The 17,346-nt window shown below is 45.5% G+C and overlaps 1 protein-coding gene across 4 annotated transcripts in view; it reads left to right on the forward strand.

The window, feature by feature from the left end:
- LOC309350311 (CD209 antigen-like protein D) overlaps nucleotides 1-17,346 on the forward strand; it is an 86,783-nt gene that overhangs the window by 37,030 nt on the left and 32,407 nt on the right. For all 4 annotated transcript variants that reach the window (XM_081877225.1, XM_081877224.1, XM_081877226.1 and 1 more), the window contains exons 4-7: nucleotides 630-740; nucleotides 1,863-1,961; nucleotides 2,851-2,937; nucleotides 7,390-7,541. In XM_081877225.1, coding sequence (XP_081733351.1) covers nucleotides 630-740; nucleotides 1,863-1,961; nucleotides 2,851-2,937; nucleotides 7,390-7,541 — 449 coding nt within the window. The remainder of the gene's footprint in view (nucleotides 1-629; nucleotides 741-1,862; nucleotides 1,962-2,850; nucleotides 2,938-7,389; nucleotides 7,542-17,346) is intronic.

The following is a 17,346-nucleotide window of genomic DNA, read 5'->3' on the forward strand; positions in this document are numbered from 1 at the left end:
CTCTTTGCTGCTGACTGTGGTGTTCCTTTACTGTGTGCAGCCAGGAATTGCTCTACCATTAGGCAGAATGAGGCAGTTGCCTCAGGTAGCAGGTGCTGGGGTGGGCAGAGATATGTAGACCACACAAGCTGCATTGCACCTCCTCAGTTAGTCTGCTGTCCCATCAGCAGTATCAAAATAAGAGCCAATGGCCAGTCCAGCCCAGCTTTTGTATGTGGAATTATGTGTACAGAGGGAGCATCTTGTCATTTGTTTGGGGAGCAGAAAGTCCTTTAGTATCAAAGGCTACTGTCTTCTGATCCAGACATTGGTCAGAACAGTTTCCTCAAGCAGCAAGGTATCCCCCCTTGCTTCCTCCACCTGCTTACCCACCCAGATTACCACCTCTTGAACAGTTGACTGTCTGTGGCTGATGGCTGCCACAGCATATGGAAACCCTTTTTCCTGGAGTGGCAATGGTATTTTGGCTTGTTGCTGTTTAGTCGTTGAGTTGTGTCCGATTCTTCGTGACCCCCTGGACCAGAGCACGCCAGGCACTCCTGTCTCCCACTCCCTCCCACAATTTGGTCAAACTCATGCTGGTAGCTTCGAGGACACTGTTGGCTAAATCAGAATTTTCTTTCTTCAAGTATCTACTTTTCAGGACATGGTTACCTTCTTAAAATCTCCAACGGGTGAAAGATTTATCATACTTGAGATTTTCATCCTTATTGCCATGACACTGCTGCTTTTCCTTCTGTGTAAGTACATAATTAGCATACTTTGCAATTAATGTTACGGGCTTTGCTTAAATGTCAATAGCATTTCCAAAAAGAGATGGCAGGATCCACCTTCCATTTACCCCTTTCATCTCTCTTTGATTTCTGGGGGTGAGTTACAGCTGTCATTCATTGAGAGCAATGACACTGTTTTGTTCTCCCTGAATAAGTGAGTTCCAGCACTTGGAACAGAAGCACAGGCTGACACAAGTCCCTGGAACACCCTGGACAATTCCCTTTCCCAGCTTGCAGTTCTTTCCTCCTTTCCCAACTAATCCTCATTTGCTTTGGAAGAGCCCCCATTCCTGATCCTCGCCACCCTGCCCTCTGCCAGGGCTCCAGTCCCCTGAAGGAAAGTGCTTGGGGGAAACAGGCTGCAGAGGATAAGGCCATGGCCAAAGTGGGTGGGTCCAGAGCCTACGTAAATATCTAGATATATGCAGGGCCTTTTTCAGCCGAAATTCATCAGGACTCAGTTCCAGCCCCTCTCAAGTGGGCTCTGTTGCTAATCTAAGAGAACAAGGGAGATATTCAAGGTGAGTTTGGCACCTCTTTCTCCAGAATAATAGCACTGGATAAATGAACATATGACCTATTTGTAAACCTAGTTCATTTTTAAAGGGCACTCCTAAGTAAGCAAAGCTCAGGGGGAGGGAACCAAATGATCCAAGACTTTACATATTTTAAGCATACGGCAGGGCATGAGGCAGCTTGGCAAATGAAAGTCTCTAGGACAAAGAGGACAGGTGTATGTAGACACCAAAAAATCTAGAGCTTTCTAAAGAATGCCAACCATCTGATGACAGAAGCAACAGGCCAAATGGAAACAGGACTTCAGACCAGCAGGGCAGCCACAATCAAGGCACAGGAAACATCAATATAAGGCCTGAGAGGAGAAAATATTAATAGAAGTCATATTCATGTTTTTGTTGATTTGATTTTTTATTCACTCTTCTCCCTAAGCTCCCAGGGCACGTTACAAGTCAGCATTTAAAATTCAATGTCAAAAGCAGTTTGAAACCAAGTATCCCCCTCCCCCAGGTCACCAGACTAGTAAGCTAGAACAGAATTTCTTCATTTCTTTTCTACCTACCTCCTCCTTAGATCAGAAGGAAATGAAAAAAAGAGCTGAATTTCAAGTGGGATTGGGAATGATTCGAAGCATTGTTGTTGGGATTGATTCAACCTATAAGGACAAGGATGGTAAGCATTTTATATACAAATCCTCACTTTTGCTAGAACATGTTTAATTTAAACGGACTTCAATACCTGTAGTTCCCTTTGGGATTCATATTGTGTGAGCAAAACATTCAGTGAAACTCATCACCCAATAGAGTTTATCACTTTTTCCCTGCTCAGCATGAAGAAAAGCAGGGGGTTGTGATTCTCACATCTCCCCACTAGAAATGCTGTCCTCCCCCATCACACAGTTAATTCACAATGTTTGTGCTACTGCAAGATTTTAGCACTGGCACAAGGGAACTTTCCCCCACTTCTCCCTGCATGCCATCGCCAAAGCTGCTCCCCAGGGTGGGGAGAAACTTCAGAACAGAATGGAGGGAAAGGGGCTGGAGATTGCATTGCAGAAGGAGAAATTCCTGAGCTTACAGAACACCCTCTTTAGAACTATGTGGAATGCAACCCAATATTCATCTGGAAAAGAGTTTGGGTGCCTGTATTTTCTTAGATTTCAGAAAGCATAATAGAAAACTGTAAAGTAATCTTTGCATATTTCGCTTTACTGTGTGACTCAGTGGGGAATTGTTTTCTGACCCTGTGATTCCCAGCAGAAAAGGAGGACAAAGGAGGGGAACATTAGAGATACTTCATGAGCCACTTTCAATATGAGAATAGGATAGTGGATTGCATGAGTCTTTGGTCTGATCCAGCTGCAGGGGTCTTCTGAGGCTTTTCATTGGTGATCTCAGCCACAGAGAATCAAGTCTGTCCTCATATTTCATAAGAACCCCATCCTGGAGCTCTGCTTCTTGTTCCAGGCTAGAGTGTTTTAAAATGTTTGGAAATGGTTTCTTTAATATTTGCAGATTGTTATTTCAGATACTCCTGCCTTAAACTGTTTCAAATCTTTTAGACTTCCAAATACTCGCTGTAGTTCAAAACTTATCAGAGGAAGTGCGGCATTTTGCCATCAAAAATGATCAACTGCAAAAGGAAATTGGTAAGCTACCCTATGATGCTGAAGAATTGTAGTGCAGTGGGATCCTGCCCTGATTCTGCCCCAGCTGAAAGCCCCTCCTCTAGCTGAAAACTCTTAGAGCCAGAGCAGAGAGCTGTCCTCCTTTTCAGGTCAGCTAAAAGACCTGTCCTTTACTATACTCATCCATGGAAGAGAGATTCTTGAACAGCACATCTGAGGCAACCTCTGACAACTTGGTCAGAGAGACTGCTGGGCAGTGGGGTGATTGGTGCAACAACAAAATCTCTCTTGTTTCACAAGCCCATCATCAGAAAGAAGCCCTCAAGCCTCCTCACATAGTGAATTGGCTCATTGGCATGTGGGATAAAATACCTGCAGACCATAGCAACTCTCACTCTACCCACAGGCCTGTATTGGTGCCACGGCAAGTACCCAGACGGCCAAACCTAGGTCAGGATAGGATCCTCCATTTATCTGCACAGGTCTCTAAGGTGGGCTTTCCTTCACTGGGAACACTTGCTTTATAGGTAAAGAGATTATAATGATGTTTATAAAGCTTTTTATGAAAAAGCAGAGAAGGGGAATGACTTCTGAAATATTCTATGATTGGATATCATGTATCAAATCAGAACACAGCTGCTCAGAATCCTTAGTCCAGACTCAAGCTCAGGAAAACACCGACCACTGAATACATAACACCCTTCTCCCTTAGACATGAACACTCATCCCTGTCAACACAAATATTCATTAAAGTGATGTGGGCAGTGCCTCACCCACTGAGATGGGTGAAGCTCATCCCCTTGGGTTGTTGGGGATCCTGATGGAGCTGGTGTCATGGGTGACACTGGTGTCATTGCCTCTACACTGTTTGGTGTTGCAGTGTTGGGGCCCCATTCCTCAGCTCTACCCTGTGCTGCAGGTTCTCATCAGGTACATCAGCCTGTGAGTCAGGCTGATCATTCACCTTGTGTTCTGGCATGGTAGCAGTGGCTGGCGCTGGGGCATCGGACAGGCGTCAACGTATTTGGTCCACATGCCGGCAGTGGACCTGAACATCCGGTGTGGCAAGCTTGTCACCCCGGTAACAGCAGTGGAGATAAAGGCAGGATGATCCCCGTAGTTCGGGATGTAGACAGGGTCATCAGGTGTGAAGGACCTGGGGGCCGCTGGAGCCCCTTGGCCAGGAGGCCAATCAGATGCAAGATTGGGGTGCAGCCAATCCAGGAGTGATGCCAGCTTCTGGTTTATAAGGAGCTCTGCTGGGCTTCAACCTGTGGCAATGCAGCGTTTGATGTGCTGCTGCAGAAGGAAATCAACTAGGCTCTTGTTCCAGTCCCCCTAGGCAATCCGAGTGAGGGATTCCTTGGTGGTCCTCATCATTCTCTAAGCCTGTCCATTTGTTGATGGGTGGAACGGTGCTGCTGGGACATGCTGGATGAGGTTGTTGGCCATGAACTCCTATAACTCGGCTGACATGAACTGTACTCCATGATCAGACATGATGGTGTCTGGCAGGCCATGTATGGTGAAGAAAGACCCGCAGCAGGGCATAGATGACGATCCTGGAGGTTATTGCTGAGACGGGCACCACCTCGAACCACTTTGACAAGGAGTCCACAATGATCAAGAATCATTGGCATGGACCAGCAAAATTGACCTTGGCATGGACCAGCAAAATTGATGTGGAGTCTTAACCATGGTGTGTGTGTCATCTCCTACCTTTGGATTGGGGCCTGAAGCATGGATGGTCAGGACTCTTGTCAGGCCTGGCAATGCTGGACCCACTCTTCTACTGCTGCGTTACTGCCTGGCTACCAGATGTAGCTACTGGCCAGAGCTTCCATATGGACAATGCCTGGGTGACCGACATGGAGAGCCTCCAGCACTCTGGTCCACTGCTTAGCAGGGATCATGACCCAGTTTTCCCACAGAAGGCATCCCTTGTGAACTGACAGCTCAGGTTGCTGGGAGACAGATGGGGAGAATTCTGCATCAAGGTGATCCGCTGGGCACCCCCTCCACATCCAGTTGAGGACACAGGAGATGGACACATGAGTGTGTGGTGACATCCATGGCATGGAGCGGCAGCTGGGGAAGAGTCTCCAGCAGCATCACACTGTGGGCTGGGGACGGGTCAATGTCTATGTCTGGTAATAGCAGGTAGCTTAGGGCATCTGCGTGGCCCAGGCTCTTGCCAGGAACGTTGTGCAGCACGTAGTTATATGCCCTGAGAAAGATGGACCACCTTAGCATCCTCAGGGACAGGACCTGGGGCGTCTTCTAATCAGCAGCAAAAAGGCCCAGCAGAGGCATGTGGTCACTTATGATAATGAAGTGGTGGCCATAGGTGTAGTCATGGAACTTCTTTACTTCTGCTACGATAGCAAGGGCCTCCTTGTCAATCTGGACATAATTGCATTCCATAGATGACAAAGTTCTGGAGTAGAATGCATTGGGGGCCTATCACCCATCTGGCTACTGGTGGCTGAGGACTGTGCCAGTTCCATATGGGGAGGTGTGACAGGCAAGCACAACAAGCTTGGTCTCATCAAAATGGGTAAGGTCTCTTTCAGGGGAGAGCAGCTGTTTGACAGCATTGAAAGCAGCCTTTCGAGCATGGCCCCAGATCCAAGGAGATTTCTTGTCCAAAAGCCAGTGCAGGTCCTCCATGATTGCAGCCTTGTGTGGAAGAAAGGAATGGCGCGACTGGATAGCATGTATTGAGTCAGAACACAGGGGCTCAGAATCCTTAGTCCATATTCAAATTCAGGCAAGCACAGAGCATTGAATACATAATAGGTAAAGTGATTATAAAATAGCTTATAAAGCTTTAGATGCAAAAGCAGAGAAGGGGAACAAATGCAGATTGCGTCACTTATACATAAAAACAAGCGAAGGATGGTCAGCACGAAAACACACATTTTGTGGATGTTGTACAATGCCATTTCCCCTCTTTTTCTTTGACCTTGGGAAATATGATTGCCTTTAAAGACATTATGCCAAAACCAGACCTAAACCCTGATTGAAATGGATCTAGAAAATCAGTTTCCTCCAAGAGCATGTGGATCTGGTCCAATACCACCCACTCAAGAACCTTGCCCAGGATGGTGAGATTAGCAACTGAGGGACTGTTACTTAGATCTTTCTGAGCCCAGGGAATAACAACAACAACAACAACAACAACAACAACAACAACAACAACAACAACAACAACAACAACAACAACAACTTATTTATATTCTGCCCATCAGGCTGGGTTTCTTAAGGAGTGATTTTACCACTGCCTCTGCTCTGGACACCCTTTAAGATTTATCTGCTGTAACAGAAGGGTCATGAAGGGTCAATTTTATCCTCAAAATACTTTGCAAACAAATCACAGAAAGCTGCTTTCAGTTCTACCATCTCCTTCAGGCCAGACTGTAGTAGGCCCTGCTCTACCCAGGAAAGCTCTGCTGGATGGCACAATGGAGGAAGCTAAGCAACACTTCTTGGTAGCCTTCACTGCCACTTGGTAGGCTCGAGGATGAGCCCTCACCAGTGTTCAGTTGCATTCAACCAGATTTTTCCTCCACACATGCTCAAGCCATTTCCCAGCTTCTTTCTTTGCCCTAACCTCTGCAGTATACCAGGGGGCCAAACAGGCTGCATGAAGCGGGAGAAGGAGTTCAGGACTAATCGTGTCAATGGCCCAAGCCAAGATGTCAAGAAAAAACAACAACTATCTGACTTTCAGAAGACATCTGTTCAGGGAAGTTTTTAATGGTTGGACTCCAGTTGTGTTTTATTTTGTTGGAATTCACCCAGAGTAGCTGAGGAAAACCCAGTTAGATGGGCAGCATATTATAAAGTATCATTGTCGTCATAATCATCATCTTTATTCAGTTGTTCCACAGCTTGGCCAAAACTTGGCAGGAGCACCACCCACTTTCAGATGAGCTGGAAAATCCCCCAGAGGCATTTGGAGGCCCACTGGAACCATCCTGTCAGCTCAGGCAGGGAGACTGCTGGGCAGCAAACCAGGTGGTAAACCACCAGAATCCCTCATCTGTCCCAGTTGCCCACTCTAGATTGCCCTCCCCACCTCCGCAACTGGACAGTTAGCCTAGAGAGAGAAAGAGAATTTTGAAAAACCACAGCTACTCCCCCTCTCCATCCTTCAAGTCTGCCCTAATGCTGCCCTGAGTATCCAGGTGGAAACAAGTAGGTGAGGTTCTTGACTGTGCTCCCTGTTCCAGCTATGCCCACCCAGCTATTTACTGCAGCATCAGCATCAGCATGGGTTGATGAGTTAATGTTCTTCTTCTTTTTTTTAAGATTTCTGAGCTTCCTAGATTAATATATGTTATCATGTGGCCAGGGAAATGAACTTCACAAAAGTAATTGAAATCTGCACAGGCATACAAGGTGGTTCCCCTTAAATTCCTTATCTTGTTTTCTTTTTCTCTTCCTCCTCCATACCTGGCTGACTCAAAGACATCATCTCTAAAAATGTGAATGATGGTTGGGTTTTATATGCAACAGCATACTATTGGTTTTCTCATGGGCCGCAATCATGGATGAATTCCCAAAAAGCGTGTGAGAGGGAAGGCGCCAAGCTAATTTCTATAGAAACAGGAGTAGAACAGGTGAGCATCAAAGCCGAGTATTGAAAAGGTAGGGGATCTCCTTGAGTCAAAGGGCTCCTATCATCACTATCCATTTAAGAAGGTCCAATCCACCTGTATGCAGGCAATACAGCAACTCCATCAGTCAAGCCAAGGGGTGGGTGGGGCAGGGAACAGCTGCTACCATCTGGGGCAAACTAAGGTTTCTTGGTGCTGCAGCGCTCTAATAGAATGAAGCTGGCAGTCAGGAAGGAGGTCTTGAAGGAGGAGGAGTAGATACTTGAGGGAAATCTTGTAGATTCTTCCTCTGCTCTTGGAGATGTACTGAGTGCTGAGAAAAAAAGGCTTCCCTCACCACCCTAACCCTCTTTCATGAGGGGATCATGGAGATGACTCTAGAGGAGCTTGCAAGGTATATCCCTCTCCCAGCCCTTAACCCAGGCAGAGGGGCTACTGGGATGCTGCAGGGCACAGACATAGGTGAGACCCCATCGTCATCCCATCAAGCATACCACAACCAGACTGATTCCAATAGCTCTGGAACCAACAAACAAACATGGATACAGATACTGGAGTATTTGCCACACAGGGTCACCGTCCCGCTAGATGGTTCCAAGATGAACTGTTTTATGGCACAGTCATTTACAGTATCTGGAAATTTTAACTCTGTGTCATGACTGGAACACACATGTAGTCAGACTTGGTGAGGGCAGGTGAAGTTACCCTTCACTACAATATTTTCTCTTTGGGATGCTTCCTTGATTCCATCAGCAGCAGCATCATAACTTGGATCAGGGAGACAATAGCACATCCTCAGTACAAAATTCTTCTTGGTGCTTGATGCAACCATACTTGGAATACCATAGTTTTGATCACGGCTTCCTCCAAAAATATGGATTTGGCTTTCAAAGGTGACCCCTGTGTCTTTTGAAATGTGTTTGATTTATAGATAGATAGATAGATAGATAGATAGATTCTTTATTGTCATTACACAAGTGCAACATTGCACAAGTGCAACGAAATTGGATGCCATCCCTTAAAAACAACAAAAGCAAAACAACAACAACAACCAAACAAACCACATTCCAGCCACACCCACACCCACACCCATCAAACTCCCAGGTCACACTATCGAGTTACTGCATTTAAGAAGGCCACAGCTCTTGGATAGAAACTATTTTTCAGTCTATTTGTCCTTGACTTGATGTTTCTGTATCTCCTGCCAGAAGGCAGTAGTACAAACAGACTGTGTCCCGGGTGAGATGCATCCTGCAGGATATTGTTTGCTTTCCTAAGACAACGGGAACCGTACAGTTCTTCCAAAGATGGGAGGGGATGACCAATAATCCTTTGGGCTGTGGTTATGACCTTCTGGAGCACCTTCCTCTTCCTAGCTGTACAGCTGGAGAACCAGGCACAAATACAGTATGTGAGAATGCTCTCTATGGAGCCTCGGTAGAAGGACACCAGCAGTCTCTCACTCAGATTGTTCTTCTTTAAAAGTCTGAGGAAATAAATTCTCTGCTGGGCCTTCTTCACCAGAGCAGTGGTATTTGCGCTGCTGAGACGCCAATTTATGCTTGATTTATGCTTGTTGGATGTTTGTAAAGGGCTATAGTAGCTCAGAGAAAGGGACATTGTCTAGAAAGGCTTTCAGAGAACTGCCTTGCTCCTCATTTCTACTGAAAAATTTCTTGTTTTTCTTTCTCCCCACCCCTTCCCCAGCAATTTGTGGTGAATCAAGTAAAAGCCCGAAGAAACCTTTTTTGGATTGGACTCTTTAAAGACAACCAAGCGAAATGGAGATGGCTGGCAGGAGTAGAGGCTTTAGTCACGTAAGTTTTTGAAGAAATATTTGCTAATGGCATGCATTCCAAGAAGTTGCAGATTCTGTTTACGTAATTGATCCTTTCCCTCTCCAAATATATTTTGCCATGCAATTTTCTCTACTACCAAAGGTCTACATATGTACTCCTCCACATCATTGCCCAGATGAGCGGCTGCTGCTTCTCACTAGGTTGCAGAGGCAAGAAGGCTCCTCTTTCTGCTTCTCTAACTTAATGAATGTGGTGATTCGGAAGAGGCTGAAGGCATGCTTTTAATTGGTTTGTGCTGATTAGCTCAGCTTCATAATGACTTGCAGGAACCTAAAGCTGAGCAACACTGCCAGCTGGCAGTTTAAGACACTTCATGGTTCCCTTTAAGTATCTAACAACTCTTTTCAGTTTGTGTGGATGGATGTACAAGGTCAGAGTAAGATCTCACTCATTCACAGCTTGGTAGTAGAACAGAGAACTGGACTGGCATTTATTACCAAGGCTGCATTAACAGAGGGCTGCTTTCAATTTTGCAAAGTCTCCTGGAACAAAATCCAATGACATTCATCTCTATTGATGCACCCAATACCAATCACGAATCCTTTTTGTCACAGGTATTGAGTAAACTTTACAAATGGGCAATGGGGTTGTATAATACTAGCTGGGAACTTGAATCCTGTATGCCAGTGGTTCCCAGTTAGCTAAGTACTGCAGACCCATTGTTTTTCAAAAGCCACACCATGGGCCACCCTACCTTTGAACATTTTGATATCTCCGTGGCAGTTTTTGTTATGTGAATGACACCATGGAGCCCCTGGGTGGCTGGTCCGTGGACCACCAATTGGGAACCTCTGCTGTTTGTGATCTTAGACTTGATCAAAGGGCAGATCTCACCTGAGCATCTCATGGGAGTAAAAAATCCACCTACTGCACCATTACTAGTAATATCAATTTAATAGATTCACAGAGAGCTAAAAATGAGGGAGTTATAGAATACATTTATCACAGAATTTTAGTGCTGTATAGTGGGACTTGATTCAGTACACAAGGGACACTGGAAAATGCAAGTGACAATAAAAGTGAAGCTAGGGTGATACCTTTGTCAACTATGGATAATTGATTAAAGTAAACTTAGAACCAGCATGTTAGATTTAGATAAGATATATATATGAGAGATATCATATCATTTCAATCAACCAACCCTGTAATGGCTTTGTGGTTATAGATTATATTTTGCAATTCATTTGAGGACATAGCTATGTTTGTTTCTGTATAGTGTCACTGCTCTCCTCATGCATGGGGTGGGCCCTTTAGTAAAGGTAAAGGTAAAGGTATGCCTGCCCGTACGGGCCAGTCTTGCCAGACTCTAGGGTTGTGCGCTCATCTCAGTTCGATAGCACCCCCGGGTGCAAGTAGATAAATAGGGACCTCTTACCAGCGGGAAGGTAAACGGCATTCCGTGTGCTGTGCTGGCTCACCAGATGCAGCTTGTCACGCTGGGCACATGACCCAGAAATGTCTGCGGACAGCGCTGGCTCCCGGCCTATAGAGTGAGATGAGCGCACAACCCTAGAGTCTGGCAAGACTGGCCCGTACGGGAAGGGGTACCTTTACCTTTACCTTTATGAGAAATCACTTCATGTGAAAAGAAAAGAGACAGTCTTGACCCACAGTTGTTGTTGTTGGGATTTTGAATACATGCAGCTTCACACAGAGTCAATTAGGAGTTGGCCAACAGCCAAGGCAATGTAAAGGAGTAAAATCTGCCTGGAGATATAGAGGCCTGGAGACAGCTCCCTCATTGGTCAAGCTCACTCATGGGAATAATGATTTATGGCCTATTGACTGGAATGTGTCAGTAGAGCGTTGAGAGTTAGTGTAAGAGTCATGTGGTGAGAGAGCTAAAGATCCATGTTGTGCTCTGTTCCTGTAAATAGTAACTTGAAGTCCACTGTACATAATAAACACCTATAAGTAACAAGTAACTGATTCCTGCTTTGTCCATCCTGCCTGCAACAGATTGCTTTTGTGAACTCTGCATATACTCTGCTAAGGTCCTGCAACAAGTTAGAAAGTTGCGAAACACCAATAGTTGTTGTTGTTGTTTTCCTTACATGGTTAAAGGTAAAGGTACCCCTGCCCGTATGGGCCAGTCGTGTCTGACTCTAGGGTTGTGTGCCCATCTCACTTAAGAGGACGGGGGCCAGCGCTGTCTGGAGACACTTCCGGGTCACGTGGCCAGCGTGATGAAGCTGCTCTGGCGAGCCTGCACCAGCGCAGGACACGGAAACGGCGTTTACCTTCCCGCTATAAAGCGGTACCTATTTATCTACTTGCACTTAAGAGTGCTTTCGAACTGCTAGGTGGGCAGGAGCTGGGACCGAAACACGGGAGCTCACCCCGTCGCGGGGATTTGAACTGCCGACCATGCGATCGGCAAATCCTAGGTGCTGAGGTTTTACCCTCAGCGCCACCTGCGTTCCACCATTACATGGTTGAATTCTAAAATATGGGGAGAAAAATCCATCACACTTGTGAGTGGATGTTAAGAGAGAAAGAGCTGAACGTATTTTTAATGATAGAAGGCAAGGGGAGCGGGTGAAGAAGTAGACATCCAATCTTGATTGATCAAGGCTGCTGTTTCTCTTCTTTTCAGCTTCTGGAAATGGGGTGAGCCAAATAAAGCCGCGAAGCACGACTGTGGTGCAATGGCCTTTAATTGCCGCGGAAGTTGCTGGGCAGCATTAAACTGTGAGCAAATGACACAGTATATTTGCAAGAAGGTGCCGAATGATGCTTGGCTCTAAGAAGACACTTTCAAGATGAACGAAACTGGATCTCATGATCACTACACAAAACCAAAATCAAGAGATCACCCCACCGTGCTGTTTTAATGCACAGTCCACACTCTGCCATCTAGATTATGGGACTCTTTGGCATCAGCCCTCAAAAACACCTTGAAAAGACCTTATTCTGCAAGCTCAAACGTAGATGGCTACAAAAATAGAGAATGGAAGGGTCCAGTCATAGCCTGTTTTCTGTTTAATGTATTTATTTGCAATGCATACCAATATTTGTTTCCTTACTCTGTGTGTTTGATGTCCCATTGCCCCTTCTGATCTTCATCGCCACTACCTTACAAGGCACAGAAGGACAACCCTGCATGCCAGGCAATGAGAATGGGGGCCACCCAGCGTTTGGTGTCCCTTTCTAGCAGACTAATCACAAATACAACTTTGGCTTTATCACTGGGAAATTCCGATGCCCTTAATGTCATGTAGAGTTAACATTGGGAAACAAACACAGTGAACTGCTCTCGATCTCTTCAGAACATGGCAGGGTGCAAGACTGGGGCCCATATCAGTGTGGGCACAGCTTTGGCAGCATGTGCTGCTCTTTTCATGGCGTTCATATGGCAGGGGTGCCAACCTGAATAAAATATTGGGGGTGGAGCAAGGAAGCTCCACCCTGCAAAATCGATCACAAGACTTCATCGCCACTACCTTACAAGGCACATAAGGACAACCCTGCATGCCAGGCAATGAGAATGGGGGCCACCCAGCACCTGGTGTCTCCTTCTAGCAGACTAATCACAAATACAACTTTGGCTTCATCACTGGAAATTCTGGCACCCTTACTCTCATATAGAGCTAACATTACTCTCATATAGAGCTAACATTCTGCTCTATCAGCGTTTATTTACAGCAGTAATAAATCAGCCAGTGTCCGGCACAAAAAACATCCTCTGCGCCAGACAAAACCGAAAGTCAGACAGAACAAAGAAACCAGGTTCTCCAGAAGTGGCGAAAGCTCCTCCCCAGAACAGGCAGGATGACACTAGGACTCTGAGCTGTTAACCCTGTAAGCTCTGATTCCCCTCACACTCCCTCTTGTCCTGCGCTGCTGGGGGCTTGTAAGTATCACCACCTACCCCAAAACCAAACCTTCACAGAACTCCCCATGATGCTGGAAGCTCAAAGGTTTTGTGAACCCATCTGCCAGGTTCTTCTGGCTTGGGAAGTACTGCAACTTCACCAAGCCTGTCTGGACACTCTGACACACATTCTGGAAATGCATGCCCAGATGTGATGGTGTCCGGCACACTTCCCTGTGCCAAATGTGAGCCTTAAGCTTTCTTCCTGGCTCCAAGCAGAGTTTCGCAGCAGTGGTTAGTGCCTTGTGTGGGTGATAAATCAAAGTCTGTTCGCAGGCTTCTTGCTATCTAAGAAGGCTTTAATTAGGTACAGAAAAACATCATAAATCAGCCCGGAGGACTAGCGGACATCCTCTCTGGCTCAACAGCTAAAAGCGAAAGTAACTCACACACAAAGAAAGATTCCTGTATGTGAACAAAACCACGCCTCAGAATGTGAGACTTCACACAGAACTGTTTAACCCTGTAAGTTCTGATTCTCCTCACAGTTTGGTTCTGGCCTTAAACTGCCCAGACTCTGCCCAGACTCAGACAGGGTTGATTGTCCTCCCAAACAGTGATGGGCAAAGCAACACTCCCCGCAGATTTCTTGAACCAGACATCTGTAGAACTCCTGTTCCCAGCACAGCTCTGACAGTGCACTGAACTCAGCTTCAGTAGAGGACAGCGCAATGAGACTCTGCTTCCGGGACTTCCTCCCAACTAGATATTCCCCAAACTTTATGACCATCCCAGATACAGACTTCCTGTCATGCAGATTTGCCCAGTTGCTATCTGCCCAACACATGAGCTTGGCGTCACCTGTAGCTGACAGCTTAAGGCAAAAGTCTTTGGTATCTTGCAGGTGACGCAGGACCCGTTTAATACCATTCCAGGCTTGCACACTTGGACTTGTGGCTTCCCTGCTGAGCTAATTGGTAGCAAAAGCAACGTCCAGCCTGCTCCACTGGGAAAGATACAGCAGACTACCCAGAGCTGACTGAAAGTTCTCAGCTTTCTCAAACTCAGTGTGTTCCGCTAGCTGACTGTCTTTCACGTAGCTTTTCTCCATGGGTGTTCTAACCCCTGCACAATCAGACATTCTGAACTTCTCAAGAAACTGCTCAATCTTGCCTTTCTGACTGAGCAAGAAGCTTCCATCTTCAGACCTGTCTATCTGTACCCCTAGGTAGACTCACTGAACCCAGGTTCTTGAGTTGGAAACGTTTTCCAAGCTCTTTGGCAAACTTCTGCACCTTGAGACATGAATTATGTCATCCACAAAAACCAAAACCAGTTCTTGTGACTCTCCTGACCCTTTCAGGTACAGACAGCTGTAAATAAATACTTCTAGAGTAGAAGAGAGGGAAGCGGGTGGCGCTGTGGGTAAAACCTCAGTGCCTAGGACTTGTTGATCATAAGGTCGGTGGTTCGAATCCCCGCAACGGGGTGAGCTCCTGTCGTTCAGTCCCAGCTCCTGTCAACCTAGCAGTTCGAAAGCACCCCTAAGTGCAAGTAGATAAATAGGGACCGCTTTATAGCAGGAAGGTAAACGGCGTTTCCGTGTGCGGCGCTGGTTCTGGCTCGCCAGATGCAGCTTTGTCACGCTGGCCAGTGACCCGGAAGTGTCTTCGGACAGCGCTGGCTCCCGGCCTCTTGAGCGAGATGAGAGCGCAACCCTAGAGTCGGTCACGATTGGCCCTGACGGGCAGGGGTACCTTTACCTTTACCTTTAGAGTAGAAGAGAAGCTGAGTGCAGTCTCTGATTTACGCACACTTTGCACGCACAGAAGGTCACTTTGCTGTGTTTTACTCTGCTGTGCTCAGAGGTCTGAAGGAGCAGAAATATGCAGCGGAAGCCTGCAGGACCTCCACCCTTCACCATTTACAGCAGTACTTAATCAGCCAGTGTCTGGCATGAAAACATCCTCCACGCTGGACAAAAACGAAAGTCAGACAGAACAAAGAAACCAGCTTCTCCGGATGTGGAGAAAGCTCCTCCCCAGAACAGGCAGGACGACGCTAGGAAGTGGCAGGATTTAAACTAAATAGGAACAAAACTAAACTACTAGTCAAAAACTTGAAGGAAGAAGTAGAAAAGGATTCAGAGCAAAATATTGAGATAGAAGTCCATAAAAAATGTTATTCCTTTTTCAATCAGTCTCAGTGATCCTGAAAGATGAACGTTTTAAAAAATGGCAGAAGGAAATTTCTAAGTTCAATGGGGGGGGCAAAAGGCCAAGGATAAAATATAAAATATTTACAGATACTAAAGATAGAGGCGAGTTTGCCTTCCCAGACTTTAAATTATATTACGAAGCTACATGCCTGGTATGGATCAGGGACTGGATGAAGTTGGAAAGGCAAGCATTAGAACTGGAAGGACATGATAACAGATTCGGCTCGCACACATATTTATGGTATGGGAAAGGGAAGGTACATAGAAGTTTTTATAACCATATAATTAGGAAATCACTAATGAGAGTATGGGAGAGATATAAAGACTTGTTAGAACAGAAGACCCCTTAGTGGCTCTCACCACATGAAGCCTTATTGCTCAAACCACTTGGAAAGAATGTAAAGTGGTTTACATATGCTGAATTGTGTTGTTTTGCTTTTGTTTAAGGTGGCATTTTTTATTTCTGTAATTTTTGAAACTTTAATAAATATTATTTTTTAAAAAAAACACAATATTACAAACGAATTACCAAAAAATATTACAAATAGAACAGAATATAATCATTTCAAAGGAAATTCCTAGTAGATTACTTAGAAAATCAAATAACTAAATTACTGACAGATTCATTGAAAAATAAAATTCCATATAGGGGAAAGGCACAGGCAGAGGGGAAAGATCTAAAAAAAGCATTCGGGGCTTCCAGATTTCATGGTCCCACCCCCATTACCATTTGTTGATTGCCATGGAATTTTTTGGGTTGGGGTTTGAGATGGGTTTTTGGAAGACACCTGTGTGTGAATTTGTTTTATGTGTATAGATCAGAGCATGCTGACCAATGTACAGTCTTCGCAGTAAGGCTCTATTCTGATGGCATGAGTATCATGATGACTGGTAGATTCTTATCTGCTCCAGCCTTCATCTGCCTTCACAGCCATTGTAACATACCACTTGTTATCGTCCACCTGTCCTGCCATTGAGAACTTCTTGGATCATTCTTTGTCTAGCTCCTCTCCTTTGACCTTACCGCCTTGGTAACCCTGCTGGGAGTATGAGACTCCCGACAGCTTCACTCACAAGGGTCATAGGAATTGCAAGCCCACTCACCACAACAAGGGGGTGATCCAGTGAGTGAGCTATAAATAATACAACGGTGGCATCAAATGGTGGGAAACTGCAGCAACAAGCGCTTGGAAATTGTGAGATAATTTGAAGTATAAATAATACAACACTGACACACAGGGGTAAATGTACAAAATGGTGGTAACAGGATTTTAAAAGGCAACGTCAACAAGAAGGAGATTTAAGTGATATTTTGACAGTAATGAGAGTATCACTAAGCCAGCAACACTTGCAGAAGTTGCAAGGGATTTAAGGGATTGCTCCAAAGAAATAAGTGATCTGTTTTAAAGGCCTAGCTCTCTGGAAGAAACTGAAAAAACAACAACACACTACTGGTCAATGAAATCAGAGACATGAAATCAAGTGAAAGAAATGATGATGATGAAGAAGAAGAGTTTGGATTTGATATCCCGCCTTTCACTCCCTTTAAGGAGTCTCAAAGCGGCTAACATTCTCCTTTCCCTTCCTCCCCCACAACAAACACTCTGTGAGGTGAGTGGGGCTGAGAGACTTCAAAGAAGTGTGACTAGCCCAAGGTCACCCAGCAGCTGCATATGGAGGAGCGGAGACACGAACCCGGTTACCCAGATTACGAGACTAATTAACCACTCTTAACCACTACACCACACTGTGGTGCAGGAACAAATCACATAAACTCAAGAACAGATGATTGCAATACAGCAGAACACAGAAATACTGGCTGACCAGATTGCTCTCCTAGAGATGCATCCCAGGGAAATGTATTTGAGATGTTGATCGATTCCAGAGGAAGGTTTTAAACAACTGTTGATTAAAGAA

This window comes from Podarcis erhardii, assembly GCF_964252035.2.
Source record: "Podarcis erhardii genome assembly, chromosome: 9".
Classification (NCBI taxonomy): domain Eukaryota; kingdom Metazoa; phylum Chordata; class Lepidosauria; order Squamata; family Lacertidae; genus Podarcis; species Podarcis erhardii.